At 37.2% G+C, this 15,227-nt stretch overlaps 1 protein-coding gene across 16 annotated transcripts in view; it reads left to right on the forward strand.

Annotated features, from left to right (window-relative positions):
- LOC107997269 (RNA binding protein fox-1 homolog 2) overlaps positions 1-14,450 on the forward strand; it is a 299,964-nt gene extending 285,514 nt beyond the window's left edge. For all 16 annotated transcript variants that reach the window (XM_062072506.1, XM_062072508.1, XM_062072507.1 and 13 more), the window contains 3 exons: positions 5,288-5,454; positions 6,176-6,239; positions 6,768-14,450. In XM_062072506.1, the coding sequence (XP_061928490.1) occupies positions 5,288-5,454; positions 6,176-6,239; positions 6,768-6,812 (276 nt within the window). In that variant the 3' untranslated portion in view covers positions 6,813-14,450. The remainder of the gene's footprint in view (positions 1-5,287; positions 5,455-6,175; positions 6,240-6,767) is intronic.
- The last annotated feature ends 777 nt before the right edge of the window (positions 14,451-15,227 follow it).

Genomic DNA, 15,227 nt, shown 5'->3' on the forward strand with positions numbered 1-15,227 from the left:
TTTATGAATAGATTTACGCGGTTATTGGAGAATTTTTAGTGTACGTAGAATGTTATTGGATCTTTGAAATTAATAAGGAGAGAAATTTCAAGTATTCGGATATTTTAGTTTTTTATCTTTAATTTTTAAAATTAATCATTGTCGTAATTACGACGTGCACGTATTTAATCCGAAGTTATACTTATTCGAGTTATATTTACAAACGAAACGAATAATATCATTGAAATTATTACGTTTCTTAAAGGAGAATTCTGTATATACACACACACACACACGATATATATACATTTCCATTATACTTCGTTTCCTTTGGAAACATTCCTCGTTCGAACGTCGATACGAATAGGTGTCTCTCGAGGGGATTGAACTTAACCAATTTCGATTAAATTCTAAAAAACGAACGCAAGTTAAAAAAACGAACACGTCTACGATTAACGTCAGCACTCTGGATCAAACAAATTTTCATTTAAACTTGAACGAAGTTCTCTTAACTTGTTAAGAGAAACGCGCACACAAAAATAAAATAAAATAAAATTTGAAAATAACGCGCAAGATGGAACGCAAGATAAAAAACAAGGAGCACGATCGACGATGATAGGTTAGAAAAATCGTTGTAAATTTTCCAAAGTCACGCGGCCGCAGAATTTCCGGTTGCTCCGGCTCGTTCCAACGATTTCGACTCCTTATTTCCGCCGGCGGACCAGAAGCTCGCCTTGGGCACGGATCTGGCCGCAGGGAATCCTGGTTGTCGGCCAGGATTTACGAGCTGCACGGAAGAGAGGCAGTGGTCCGCGTGGAAGCCTCGTTCTTCTCTCCATAAATCAACGTCGCGTCATTTCGCGCGTCCGACAACTTCATTCCGGGTATTTTGCTGGGCTTCCGTCTTCTGCGCCCTTCGTTAAACGTGATAATTATTATTAGGAGGGAGAAGAGGAGGGAAGATGTTGGGAATTTAAAAGTCTGTTTCGAGAATGAGGGATTTAGATGGATCATTGGATCATGGATACACGACAGGTATAAATTGTTAAGTGGGATACGTTTGTGTTATTTTTAATGAAAGAATAATTTCTTGCTTAAGAGTTTACATCACAAATTTTTTTTAATCACGTGGATATTGATATTAATATTTCGAAATGGCAGAGAAATCTTAAGTTTTTTCGTCGATCCTCCTTTTTTAGAGTAAACAAATTTCTAAATTTGTACAAAATTTGCATGAACTTTGATTTCGATTAAGAATAGTAAATAATAGAAAGTAGTACGTATAATGAATAGTGCACAAATAATTTTTGTTTAGAATTAAAAAAGGAAACCAAAAATAACATCCAATCTCTCTTTCCAATGATACAGTATATTTATTCTCATAGTTTACTATCTCACATTTTCAATAAAGGCACAGACTTTCCAATTATTACATAACGATCTGTAAATACAAATTTTCCCTCGAGAGCCAATAATAATTATTAGCAGCACAACCACGAAAATACTCGTGAAACCGCTACTCGAAATTCCGTGTCGTCGCACAAATTCTTCCAACCAATTACAACGCCCATCGGCTTCCAATTTCCAAGTCGGTTCGTACGTAAAGCAAGCAGCGTCTCTGGATGGCTGCAGAAAGGGATCGAAGGGGGACGAAGGGGAGCAATTATCAAGGCGCGTTCCTCGTGGCTAGCGGTGAAACATTGCACATCGGAGAAAAGAGGAGATCGTTAACGTAACATCTGATCCGTGAACCGACGTAAACCGTGAGATCTCTGTTTCGTAATTTCGAAAGAGGAAAAGGAGGGGAAAAAAAAAAAGAATCGGCGGAAAAGTGCGCGACGGACGCACTTGTAACGGGTTAATCTTCACCCCCTCGAAAATAACCGAGAGCCTGCGGGATATATACTTTATAACCGTGTGGAAATTAAGTATCAAGTTGCGGCATCAACGTGGAGAAAAATTTTAAAAAGCATCTCGTTAAACATATTTTTGATTCGATGGAAAAACACGAAAAAAGTTCCAAGTTATTTATTAAAGTTAATAAGCGCGATGTTTAATTCGTTCTCCGGTTCTGTAAATATTGAAACTTTGTACTTCGTTCAACTTTCTCGAGTGTCTATGATTTTAACCGAGTGAAGTGGATGAATCTTACATTGGTCGGACATTGGAGAGAGATGATTCTTGATATTGATCAGATATATCCTGAATTCTATCAGACAAAGTAATCGGAAATTTCTTTTAAAAGATTGTAGATTTTTTTATACATTTACAAATTTATTTAAGAATTTGTTTTTCAACATAACGAGGTTTTATTTCAATTGTTGAGATCCTTACAAAATTGTTTGCCAACAAAAAAGTAATAAAAAAAAAAGATTGTAAAAATGCAATATTCTAAAGATCACAATTCCAAAAAAAAAAAAAGAAAGCAAACAAATAACATGAGAGAACACTTTCAAAGAACCAACCAGTATGATACTCGTGGCGAAACCACCCACGGGCGGAACACGCTGCTGTACCCCAATAACGATATCAAACAAACCTCCGGGCTCCATAAAGCAACCTAACGAGGCTCGTTCCACGTCAGACCCGCCATTTTCCAATCTCAGCTCGGGCATGTGGGAAGGCGGTCGAGTAATAAGTTGCAGGATTTCAAGGAACGTTAAATAATTTCGACGGCTAAACACAGGTGGAGAACCAGGCTGGACCGACGAGTGTCACTTGACCCACATTCCGCGAAATATCTCGGTCGAAAATCAAGCAACGTAGAACGTGTCTCGCATTTGAAAATCAGCCGTGTGACCCAGAAACTTTTTTCTTTCTTTATTTTTTTTTTTTCTTTTTTTCACATCGGCCATACACCTCTTTTCCGCTGTCGCGCCTACGACAAGATTCAGAGATTTCTGGCACCGTCGAAACCGTGTTTTCTCATTTTCTAATTCTTCGTTAGTCGTTGAAAGACAATTGAGTATTGAGAATTGATATATCGAAAGATTAAGGAGAGTTAGTTTGGTGCGATGAAGCGATTTTGACGAAATGATTATTATTTATATATATATTTCTTTTAAATCGATTCATTGACTAATCGAAAGTTTGTGTGGTTTCGTTCTTAATTCTAAAGAGATTAATGATCGAAAGTGATATATTCGTGATTGCGAATTTTGCGAAAGAATTTTTAAAAATTCTCTTGAAAAATTTCAGAATATCTGTACAAAAGCGATTGAATGAGATTGGTTTTTTTTTTCCTAAAATGCTTAGTACCAAGCACAATAATTGCGCAAAAGTTTATGATTTATGAGACGTTTGCCGAATACACGCATCGCGAAAGAAAACAACTCAGTTGGCAGTCATTAATCATCGCGACATGAAAAACTTTCCCTCATTTCGGAAGTAAACGTTCTATCGCTGAAGGTGCACTCTCAACTTTTCCTTTATGCGATAGAAGCTCTTTGTGCATCGATCCTGAAAGCATCGATTATTCGCAAAAGACTATAAATTTCTTCTAATTGGAACGAGATTCTGGAAAATTTTCATCCAAAGAAAGAAAGAAAGGAAAAAAGGAAAATCGAATCACGCTTCTGGAAAGACTCGATTCGATTCAGATCCCTGAAACTCGTATACAGTTAATTAAAAGATTTCTAATCTGCCAACCTTCACGTTTCATTAACGAGAGAACCAGGTGAATCGTCCAGCTTCCGGTCAATGCTAACGATTCCATTTCAGGAATAGTTGGATTTTCTTTGATGGATAATATAATTTCGGAATTAGAAACGGAAAAGAAGTTTAATAAAATGGGGCAGAACTAAGGGACGGGATTTAATTTCAGTTGCACTTAAGCGCTCTTCGAAAGATGGAATAAGACCGGTTTCATTCCGTCGAATGGATAATCAAGAGGAATGGATATATACTTGTACAATATATATTGATGCAAAGAAGTATTCGATCTATTCCTCTTAATAGCGATTAATTAAAAGATTTCTTACTTTTTTCTTTACTTTTTCTTTTTTTACTGAAAATATGTGAAATATGGACTTTGTACGTTTTTACGTACAAAAAAAAATGTTTAATCTAATTTATATCATGTCTTGAAAAAATTCAGTTATCGACGATCCGGTGATACAAAATAATAAAATAACGTAAAAGCGTTTTAAAATGTCGCGATAGAGAGATATTTTTAGAAGAGATACACTTGCACTTTAGATGCATGCATGTAGATTTCGCGTTTCCACGGTAATAAATGGCATACTCGATGGATATGTCTTAATCTCGACGTGAACATCGATACTCGGAAGCCATGTTCGGAAGTTATCTGGGACGATGATTATCTCGTTACCAAAAACAAATTTTTCTCTCCATTTTATGCAAAATTTTGAGTAAAATTGCTATTCATTCGCGCTATAAAATTTAAACCTCGAAAACCCTTTAGCTAATGTTTAATATCATGACATTATCGTGACATTATTTATTGCAGAAATCGATTTCGACGAGTAAAAAAAAAAAAAGAAAATATACATACGATCATTCTCGCATCATTCTCTGTACATAAGTCACGCCTCCTTGAGCTTTTGATCGACAGAAAGCAGTAGCTTCGAGAACCACATTTAGCTGAGTGCTCGAAACTTTTTACTATCTGCACCGTGGTGTATGGATGAAACAGTTCTCGTTGTTCAAACAACGCTCCAAATAAAAGTTCCCGACTGTGTAAACAAGGGTAGAGAAAAAATATATCGCAGATGAAACGATGAACGACAACCCGGCTGTCTCATCCATACGTTTTATAAACGCATCCGTAAAAATCCTTGCACGCGATGAGTTAAAAAAGAGTGCGTTTTCCAGAAAACGCTCTTGAAATTTTCTATGATTCAAAGAATTGAAAGTATCCTCTCGTTTCCCCAAGCTCTGTTTTTCACGGAAAACCTAAAAAGTTTCCATTTCATTGTTCAAAGATCAAAAATGGAAGGATTATAGATAATTTTTATCCTGTTCCGGGAAGATAAAAAATTCTCTCCCCTATCTTTAAATAAAACAATACACAAATGTTGCAATCGAAAATACTTATCTATTTGAGTCGCAAAGTTACGAATCGAAATTCCTTCTTCCCCCGAAAACTGCAATCCTAACCTCAACGATCGAATGGGACGAGCGCACTCCCATGTGAGATGTAACGAATACCGGCGAAGCGTGCAAGGATGTTCACGTATAGCGAGAAAAAGGACGCGTTAGTACCGTTTCTTCGCTAGGAAATTCCTGTCTGGTCTCTGTCTTGGAGCTTGCTTGAGCCTTGCATGGCGGGTCATGGTTCCTGTTTCAGGCCGCGGCAGCAGCAGCTGCAGCGTCACCATTGCTGAAGACGCCCCTCTCAACGGCGCAGCAGGCCACCTACGCAGCTGCAGCGACCTACACGGCAGTGGCTGCGCGCGCATACAGCGCAGCTGCAGCTGCGGCACAACCGGTCGCAGGATATGCCGCAGTCGCGGGGTAAGCACACCACACTACTCCCTTCACATACCTTCTTTGCCGTTATCCCTCGGGCTCTGCCTCTTTCCCGTCTTTCAACTCTCCTTTCTTCCCCTTACGGTCTTCCTTACGCTCGAATCTACCTAGTTCTTTTCTCCTCTTTCCTTTCAAAGCGCAATTTTTAAAGCGCAACGATCGATGGAGATAGGTTAGGTTTTCGAACGGGATTGATGATACACGCGGGATACAAAATATTCGAAGATCGTATCGATATTTCGGGTTGCATATAACGTTGAAATTTCACTTGGTTTCGGATATTTTTATCTTGGGATATGAATAAAATTTGAGCATAAACGTTTTCTATCTTGCAAAAGAATCCGTATTGGACCGTAAGGGATAGAAGAGCAATTAATAAATGTGTAAATGTTCTATGATCATGTTGTTTGAATCCAACTTCAGACCGTCTGAAAAACAAGTGTATGAGGAGTCCATTTCTTCCGGTCGAACCCGTCGTCGTGGCCGAGCTCTTAGGAGTCGCAGACACCTCGAAAGTTATCGTCCCGATGATGACACTCCTGTCAAAAAACCTGATAGTTCCACTGAAAATCCTTAGACAAATCCTAAGTTTGTATATATCCTTTTATTTGTTTAATTTTTCGTTTTACACCTATTATCGACAAATTGAACACATCGAATAAATGACAAGGCGGATGTTTAACACGCTTCCGCATTAATGTTACAGTTATGGGCGTGAATACGCTGATCCCTATCTTGGACATGGTATTGGACCAGTAGCCGGATATGGGGTAAATGCAATTTTAATTTAATAATCAAACAATTGTACATACTTTACATTCCTTCAACTTTTGAATTACTGGATTGATAACTCACAATAATCGATTACAACTGCTTTAGCATTCAGAATCTAAAGTTAACAATCGACAATTTACAAGAAGAAGAACTTCGGTACCAAAGTTCCGCCACAACTCCCCTTAAATGATACGAAGCAGAAATTAATTCAATTGTTCCTTTATAAATCAAACTTGTAAACAATTGTCGAGATACCGAAGTTCACTTTTCAAGAAATTCTTCAGTCCACGAGACGTTGCGTCAGACGCCTATGCTTCGATTCCATCCACGATACAAGCATCAAAGACGTTTCATGCACGAATGCCTTAATCTTACTTTATCCATTGCACGAGAATATATATATATGCTTCAAACGATATTTGGTCGCATACGTGCATCTCTCCAACACGATGCTTCGTGGACGATATTGCGCCTCAAGTTAACAAATCAGATTTGTCTAATTGAGCAATCAATTTTCTTCACAGGCGACCGTGTACAGGGGCGGCTACAACAGGTTCACGCCATATTAAAAATGGTCAAATATCGAAGCGCGAGCCTTCCAAGTACACCGTCGTTGTACTCAGCTGAATGTGACCAGAACAAACAGAAATCGACACAATCATCATCGTCATCCGCCATCGATCACCCCACGAAGCGATGCCTGGATCCTCCGCGCATGCTGACGCTAGCCTTCTTCTTCATCGATACGGGATCGTCGACTTTGCCTCTCATCCACGCGGAAAAGAAGCAAAATTTTCCCTAAAAGAAACATCCAGCCAGTGTAGACGAAGTCAACCAACCAAGTCCAAGTTACCATCACGAACTCATCACGAAGGACAACCATTCAGAAGCAAAGAAGAAGGAAATGGATATAGACCGCGCACGGTTCCAGGATCTTCGAGAGGAAGAGAAGAAAAATTGGCGAATTATTGTGGATGAGAGTAATCGAATAGATGGACGATTGATAGAGAAAAAGGTTCAAGATAACGAAAGATGATAATAGAATGGTTTGAATTTAGATGTAAAATTCTAGTTACTCCTCGATTAGGGTTGCGAAACGGTCGACTAGACGACAAAAGTCCACCGTCGTCGAACTTTCGAACCCTGATCGATAATCGGCGTAGAGAAGAGAGGGATGGTAGAGACGGGGGGAATTGGTAAACTGAATTAGCAGACAAAGAGGAACCGGTTAAATTGAGTTTCGCTCGAAACATGCTAAACATTGGAACAGATTCGAATCGATCGTTTTAAAAAAAGGGGGGAATGGTAAATGATGATGCTGGATCAGAGTTGTAAGAGTTTATAGAAATGAGAAATTCTTTCGAAACATTCTTGAGAGTTGTTTAGTCGAAATTCACATGAGAGAACCGTGTGTAAAGGCATCGCGTCGTTAAATTTATCCATTTATACGAGTTCAGACCCGGCAGCCATTTCGATTTATACGAAGTTGAACGAGGACAGAGGGGGGGGAACGTGTCGAATATTGCCGGTGTACGTGTATATATATTTGTGTATATACATACATATATATATATATATATATATATAAGTAAATAGATATAGATAATTGATCTCTCTAGAAATCAATTGTAATTATGCAATTCGTTGCTCGTGCACGTTTCTATAATCGTTGGGGGAAACTTTTAAAACGCGTTTCCGGGCAAGGATTTTTATCACGAGATGAAAATGGGGGTAATTTTTAATCGCATTACATACGTTACTCGTCATTATTGTACGATAATTTCACGCGAAATCCGAAAGAGGGAGAAGGGAAATGTTGAACACGCATATACACACAAGGAATTTTGTACATAATTCATAATTGATTTCGTGGTTGGGGAAGCGGAATACGCGACAAAACGATCACAACACAGAGAGAATTTTGAATCAAAGAAGCAAGAGCGATCGATCGTTGCTTCTCTCATATTTTTCTTTTCTTTGTTTTTTTTTTCTTTCTTTCTTTTGTCTGCATATATATATAGAGCAATCATTTTTTTTAATCAAGTTTTAATCAGAATCGAGCGAAGGATTCTCGCGGGATCTTTTCTAATTACGAAAATCGGGAAACACACCGATTGTCAGACGCGATGATAAGACGAAAAAGGAATTTCGCGCTAATGGCTGCCGGAAAGGAACTCTTCGCTTCGTGTCGGCGAGGTGAACGCGACTTCCGGTGACAAACGCCAGTCGACATTGCTCGGTGATCAGCGAGGATACGCGAGACCCTTCTTAGGTAGCTAGCCGAGGGAAAAGTTAAGGAGAGAGAGAGAGAGAGGGAGAGAGGGAGGGAGGGAGGGAGAGAGAGAGAAACGACGAGAGCGACGAAGCAGTTAGTTACGCGTGACCGGTAGGGTTTCTATGCCAAATATAATGTGTGTGTGTCTATGTTGCGCTTGTGGGCGCGCGTGTGTGTGCGTAGATTCGCGGCTATAGAGATGTAGAATAGTTAATATGGCGGAAGGGAGAGAGAACCCTTTGGACGAGAACTCTGAGAAAGCAAGATTCTGGGAAACAGGATCTAGTCAAATCAGTCTCTACCGGTTCCTAATCGAGATTACGTCAATGTAACGCAGCTTTTTTTTTTTTCTGAATACTCAAGGCTTCGTCGATGCTCCGATGGGAAAGATGGAAAAGGAAAGAACGTGGCAGCATTTTTTTTTTTTTTTTTTTTTAGATATGGATATTCTTTTGTTCTGTCTTTTTTTATTATTATTATTATTATTATTATTATTATTATTATTAGTACTACTATTATCTTTTTTTTAAGGAATGGTCAGTTTTTCGAGGGAAACGGAGCTTGTCGATCGAGGTTTCTAACGCTCTCTTATTTTCTAGCTACTTTTTGGTGGAGGAATTGGAATAGAAGTTAATTTTTTCTTTGTAAGTTATCTAGTTGTATAATTATAAATAATCGATTTCGAATATTTTTCTACGTGTTTCATCGTAATTATCTGGAATTATCATTCTACTCGCGAAATTCTTTTATGGAACATCGATTGATAGAGAGGGAGCGATTCCAATTCCTCAAAACTGTCGTCTGCACGCGAGTGACGCATATTCTCGTGCGACAAATATGTGCGATAAGATGTTCGATCAAATTCGTGCAAAAAAAAAAAAAAAAAAAATTGTAACGAAGCTCGTAACGAGTGATCGAGAACGTTGAAATTAATAGACTGATCCTTTGAGAAACAATCTTTAGAAGAGCCTCCCGCAGGATACTCTGAACTTGTGATATTTCAAATATTGTTTGTCATCTAATAATTAACACCTATCCACCGAAGATACTATATTTTACTCTCGTATAAACTCACTTACACATGTACATTATATTTTCATTATATTTGTGTTCAAGTTCCTCGAGTTTCCACCGCGTTCTCGATCACATGAATCTGATAATATAAAATTCGCTGTCTAATCCGCTTCTCGATCGATCGAAAAGAAATTAGCTATATTTGTTTTGTTCTTTTTTTTTTTTCTTTAAACATAATCATGAAAACAAATGAGAGAAAGTGAAAGAGATAGTAACGAGAGAAAAGTGAGAGAGAGAAAGAGAGGGAGAGAGAGAGAAAGAGAGAGAGAGAGACTCACACACAAACACAGACACACATAAACTCGAAATACTCCAAAGCAGAGTATTTTGTAAAAAAAGAAAACAAGAAAAAAAAATGAAACGCGAAAGGGAAATGGTACGCACATTGAGCCGAGTGAGTGATAATCCCTGTTAAAACAAAAAAAAGTTCTAGTTAAGTGGAGATTTATCGTAATAAATATATACATAAATAAATATATATATATATATATAAATATAAATAAATATATATAGGTAAGTCGTGTTGCGTGACTCAAAGTGGAGTGCAAGTGAGGAGGAATGCGAGTGGCCATGAGTGAATGAACTTGAGAGTGAAAGGAAGAAATGGAAAGAAACGCAGGTGAGAAAAGGAAACGAGACACAAAACGCGAGGAACAAAGTTAAAAAGTGAAAGACACGCGATGGTTATACGAAAAGGGGGAAAAAAAAAAAAAAATAGAATACAACACAAAGAAATCGTGTGAAATAGCCAAATATGACAAATATGTTCTTTTCTTTTTTTTTCTTTTTTTTTTTATTCTATTTCTTCTAATCTTCTTTTATTCTTTATTATTATTATTTTTTCTACGTAGATAGCGCGACAGGAACTAGTTACTGTCGCTGGATTACGTTTTAAAATCTAAATCTATCGTTAGGATAGGTCACTAGGCTAGGGGAAAAAAAGAGGCAAACCGGCCGTAGAATTAGTTTTCTATGGTTCACCAACCGGAACCATGATGGCCGCTATGCGACAAAATCGTATATTCTGATTTTTCAATTTTGCGTGTGCGAGCGCCAGTACATGTAAATAATAACATTATTAACTATATACGATTAGGGATCGACTGTAATCGATTTCGTCGAGCACAAAAAAAAAGGATTGGAAACGGGATCCCGTTCCCGTTTTTTTTTTTTTTTTTTTTAATAATTTAAGGAGCTAAACCGAACAACTCAGAACATACTCATTGATTCTTGTAACGTTATAAATTATAAACAAGCGTAGATTTTAAAGGAGAAGCTATACAAATAATGAGATAATGAAACAGTGGGGGGGATAATAGAAGGACGACGAGGAGGGGGAAAAAACACAAGATATGCTAGTGATATAGAAATGAAAATATTCGCAAAACAATTCCCCGAGAAGAGAGCAAAAGAGAGAGAGAGAGAGAGAGAGAATGAAAGATAGAGCGAAAGGAAAAGAATTCTCGCGCGAAAAACGTTCCTCAAACGTGACGAGGAGAGAATTCCATTTTTCTTTATTCTTCTCTTCGAACCTTGTCTGTTGCGCGACCATCGTTCCTCTTCGAACGAGTACATTTTTCATACAAATATATACACACACACATACACCTGTATACATATAACAAGAGAGAACTTCCTGAAAGAGAACCTGATATTTATGCTCGAAAATGACATGCGATTCGATAATATAATAATATTGGAAAGGATACGCTCTGATTAGTGATTCGTTTGCAGAGGAACGTCGCGTTTTAGATTTAGGGGGAACCAGAAAGCGAGATAAGCGGATCTATCCCTGTATATTGTACACTGTAATTACAATTTATACTTACTCGTAATCGATTACCTTTATCGGTAGGCTATTACAACTAGTGGCTAGCGTAAGTCAAGCTCAAAAATAGGCGAGACCCATCGTCTCCGCGTCTTATTCTTCGTCACGAGTGCACAACTCCTCTTTCCCCCCTCCCTGCCCCCCCATATTTCCTCCTCTTGTTCCGGACTTTTATCGAAGCGTGTTCTCCGATTGCGTACGCAGGCCTATAATATATATATATATAAAATATATATATATATATTATTCTCGATGGATACGCCAATAATCGTCGCCATCGAGATGTTATTTTTCATTTATTTCCCTTTTCATTTTATTCGATTATTCTTTTTTTTTTTTGTCATATGCTTGAGGAAAATTTCGTCGACGATCATGGATAAAAAAAAAGAAATACTCTTGCAAATATTCGTAATTCGCATACGAGTGATCGATGAATCGTGTAATTGTACGATTGATAAATACTCGATCGCAATCACTTGATTCGATGATTTGATTAAAGTTTTAATCAAGTTAATTTGTTCGCGACTCGCAAGGCTTGCGATATTTCTTGATACGTGAACGTGAGGGTGTTATGTAGGGATGCATTCGAAGCGAATTCGAAATATTCGTGATATGTTTTTTAGAAGAATGCCACGCGCGGAACGTAAATCATAATTTAAATTCGGGTAACGAGTTTGTTAAGGAAAAGTATGATGATGTAAATAAAGAAATCTCGCTTTTATCGCTTCCGTTCATCGGGATCGGGATCTTTTGGATCTTGTTTACGTGTCACGAGATATCTTGTATATTTATCCGAAGATAAAGGGGGATATAAGTAGATCCAAGAATAATAAATGAATTCCTGTACAAAAGAAAATAAGAAAATTAGAGGTAGCCAGGAATAGATTAGAAATAGTATCTGTTTTCCAAACTTCTTCTCTTAGAAGAATCTAGAATTCGTCTCGAGGATAGAAACGCGGATACTAATCTTCTTCATATTTCTTCTAGAAAAATACTAATTTATACATATATATATACATATATATATTCGTGTAAAAAAAAAAGAAGAAAGGAAGTGCTTCGCGACTTTGATAGAATCCTCTCTCCTTGCGAATTGTACAAAAGAATAATCTGAATATAATTAAATAATCGCATGAAACACGCACGATTCGATCGTCGATCACTTTCTTACGTGTAACAAAAAATTAACAACCAAAATTAAAAACTAAAGCGAGTGATGGAACGAAGAAAAGATTCCACCTCGTCCGACGAATTCGTCCCCCCTCCCCCCTTTTTTTTTTGCTTGTTGTCATTGATCATTTATCACGTATTATTATCTTTTTCTTTCTTCAACCGCGTACGTTCTCGAGTGCTAGCGGGTAAAGTGGAATCGCATTGTAAAATAAATCCAATACGATCGATACGCACCGATTATACATAAATATAAATAATATTGATTCTACTCTTAATTAATTAATTAATTAATTAAAGGCAGTAAAAACCGTAAACGGGATTTTTAAAGAAGTGAATCTAGATGACTAACATGAACTTAACGTAAACGACACATCTTTACGAGCAACATATCCTAGCGTAACTAGGCGGCGTAACGTTGGCCCCGTTCCGCTCCTAATCCTCCGCCCGTCGGAATCTCAAAATTCGCGCGCGTGGCGAACGCACATTTTCCTCCGCTCTCTTTCACTTGGGATAAGATTCTCTCTTAAAGAGAATTGGACCTTCTCTTCTCTTAATTAATCTGAACGAGACAATTGGGCGCACTATGTACACATGATCCACGCGAGGCAATCAACCGAGGAGGATTTCGAGCGCGACACGCGGCCATCTTCTTTTTTTCGAATTATCGCGAGGCAAATAGAGAGAGAGAGAGAGAGAGAGAGAGTGTGTGAGAGCGCGAGAGAGAGAGAGAGAAAGAGAAAGAGAGAGATATGGACAAACGAGGAAAAGAAGAGAAAAGGGGATAAAAATTAACAAATAAGGGATGTTCCATGACATTAGGGCGTTATTAACGATAATAAGTCTATAATTTAGAGAGTGCGTGGGTGATGTTGTGGAGAGAGCCGTGTGTTGAATGAGCGTGATGATGATTTTGGCCCTGGTCGAATCGGCGCGATTAGAAGTAAGTTCTTGGACGTTCATTGGGCATGAGGGGAATACGATTATTATTATATCAGCGATTGATCAGGGGGAAAGAAGAGTGAAGGGGTGGGGGAACGGTGGTTTGAGAAATTGCGCGCGCGATTCGATGGTCGAAATACAAAAAATGGAGGGTGATTAGTAATAACGTTTCGATAAACGAGGAAAAAGAAGGAGCAGAAAATGCGAAGAATGGTATATATATATATATATAAAAAGAAAAAAGAAAATTAATTACGAGATAGAGAACATCGTAAAAAAAAAAAAAAAGCTAAATGCCACCTGTTTTTCGCTTCTCTCGCAGTGTAAACGGATTCGCAACGGGGGACGCGTGCGAACAGCCATCGGTTTCTGGTTGCGAATCCAACCATCTGAGGAAAAGAATTAAAAATGAAAAAAAAAAAAAAGAAATAATATGCTAAAGTAGGCGTAAGAGACATTTGCGCCGAGAAAAACGCAGGAAAGTTGAGAATTACATATACTCACACATCCGCGCAGAAAACACATTTACACGCGATGGAAATTCGAGAAGTATATTGATGAATCCGCAGGAAAAGAAAGCAAAAAAGTAAAAAAAAAAAAAATAAATAAATAAGTAAATAAAATAATAAATAAATAAGAATTAAATATAACGAAAAAAAAAACATCAGGTTAAAGAATACAACAAAAAAAAAAAAAAGAATCGAGAGAACAAGGATACGATCAACTCGAAACTTTAGTTGCAAAATACTGATAGGAGTACACGGGGTGTCGTTCGGAACACCTTTATCATTGTCTGATTTGATGATATTTTGTAAGTCTGGACCAGTTGTTAGGTTCTTATTACTCCCATAGCGACTTCTTATGGCGTATTTTCTCTGTATATTGTCAATGTTTATTATTAAATATTTTTCAAATAAACGAGTGTCTTCCATTTCCATTATTTCCATCCTCGACTGCTATATTTTTTAAAAATAACGAAGGAAATTTAAATTATAAAAATATTAAGAATATTATAAATGCAAATTATTAAATTATTATCGTGATTTTGAATAAATGTTAAAGTATAATATATATATTTTTTACATTAAAGATTAAAATATAGCAGTATTTTTAAAAGAGAAATGGAATGCACGTAAAAGAGGCTAATAAGTAATGGGGAAAAAAGTAGAAATAGATTGAAAAGTCACTCTTAGCGCCATCTCTCGATTATTTTTAGAATTATAGTTTGGCATTCAGATGAGAGATGGCGTTGATAATCGATTCGTTTTCTATTTCTATCCTTTTCCTATTATTTGCTCTCTTTATTTACTTAGTTTCATTTGCGGCACTCTGAAGATGGCGCTGATTTTCTATATTTCTTAAAATTGACTGTTGGCGCCATCTCTTTAATATTTTTGGAAACATATTTTTGGTATTTAGATAAGAGATGACACTAGATTTCAATTCTTATTCTACCTTATCCTGTTTTTAAAGTAATACTTTTAGTATTCGATAGATGGCGTTGATAATCAATTCTTATTCTATCTCTATCCTTTTCCTATTATTTGCTCTCCTTATTTATTTAGTTTCATTTGCGGCACTCTGAAGATGGCGCTGATTCTCATATTTCTTAAAAATTGACTATTGGCGCCATCTCTTCAATATTTTTAGAAGCATATTTTCAATACTTGGATAAGAGATGGCGTTAGATTTCAA

The sequence above is a fragment of the Apis cerana genome, linkage group LG3, assembly GCF_029169275.1.
Source record: "Apis cerana isolate GH-2021 linkage group LG3, AcerK_1.0, whole genome shotgun sequence".
In the NCBI taxonomy this organism is placed as follows: domain Eukaryota; kingdom Metazoa; phylum Arthropoda; class Insecta; order Hymenoptera; family Apidae; genus Apis; species Apis cerana.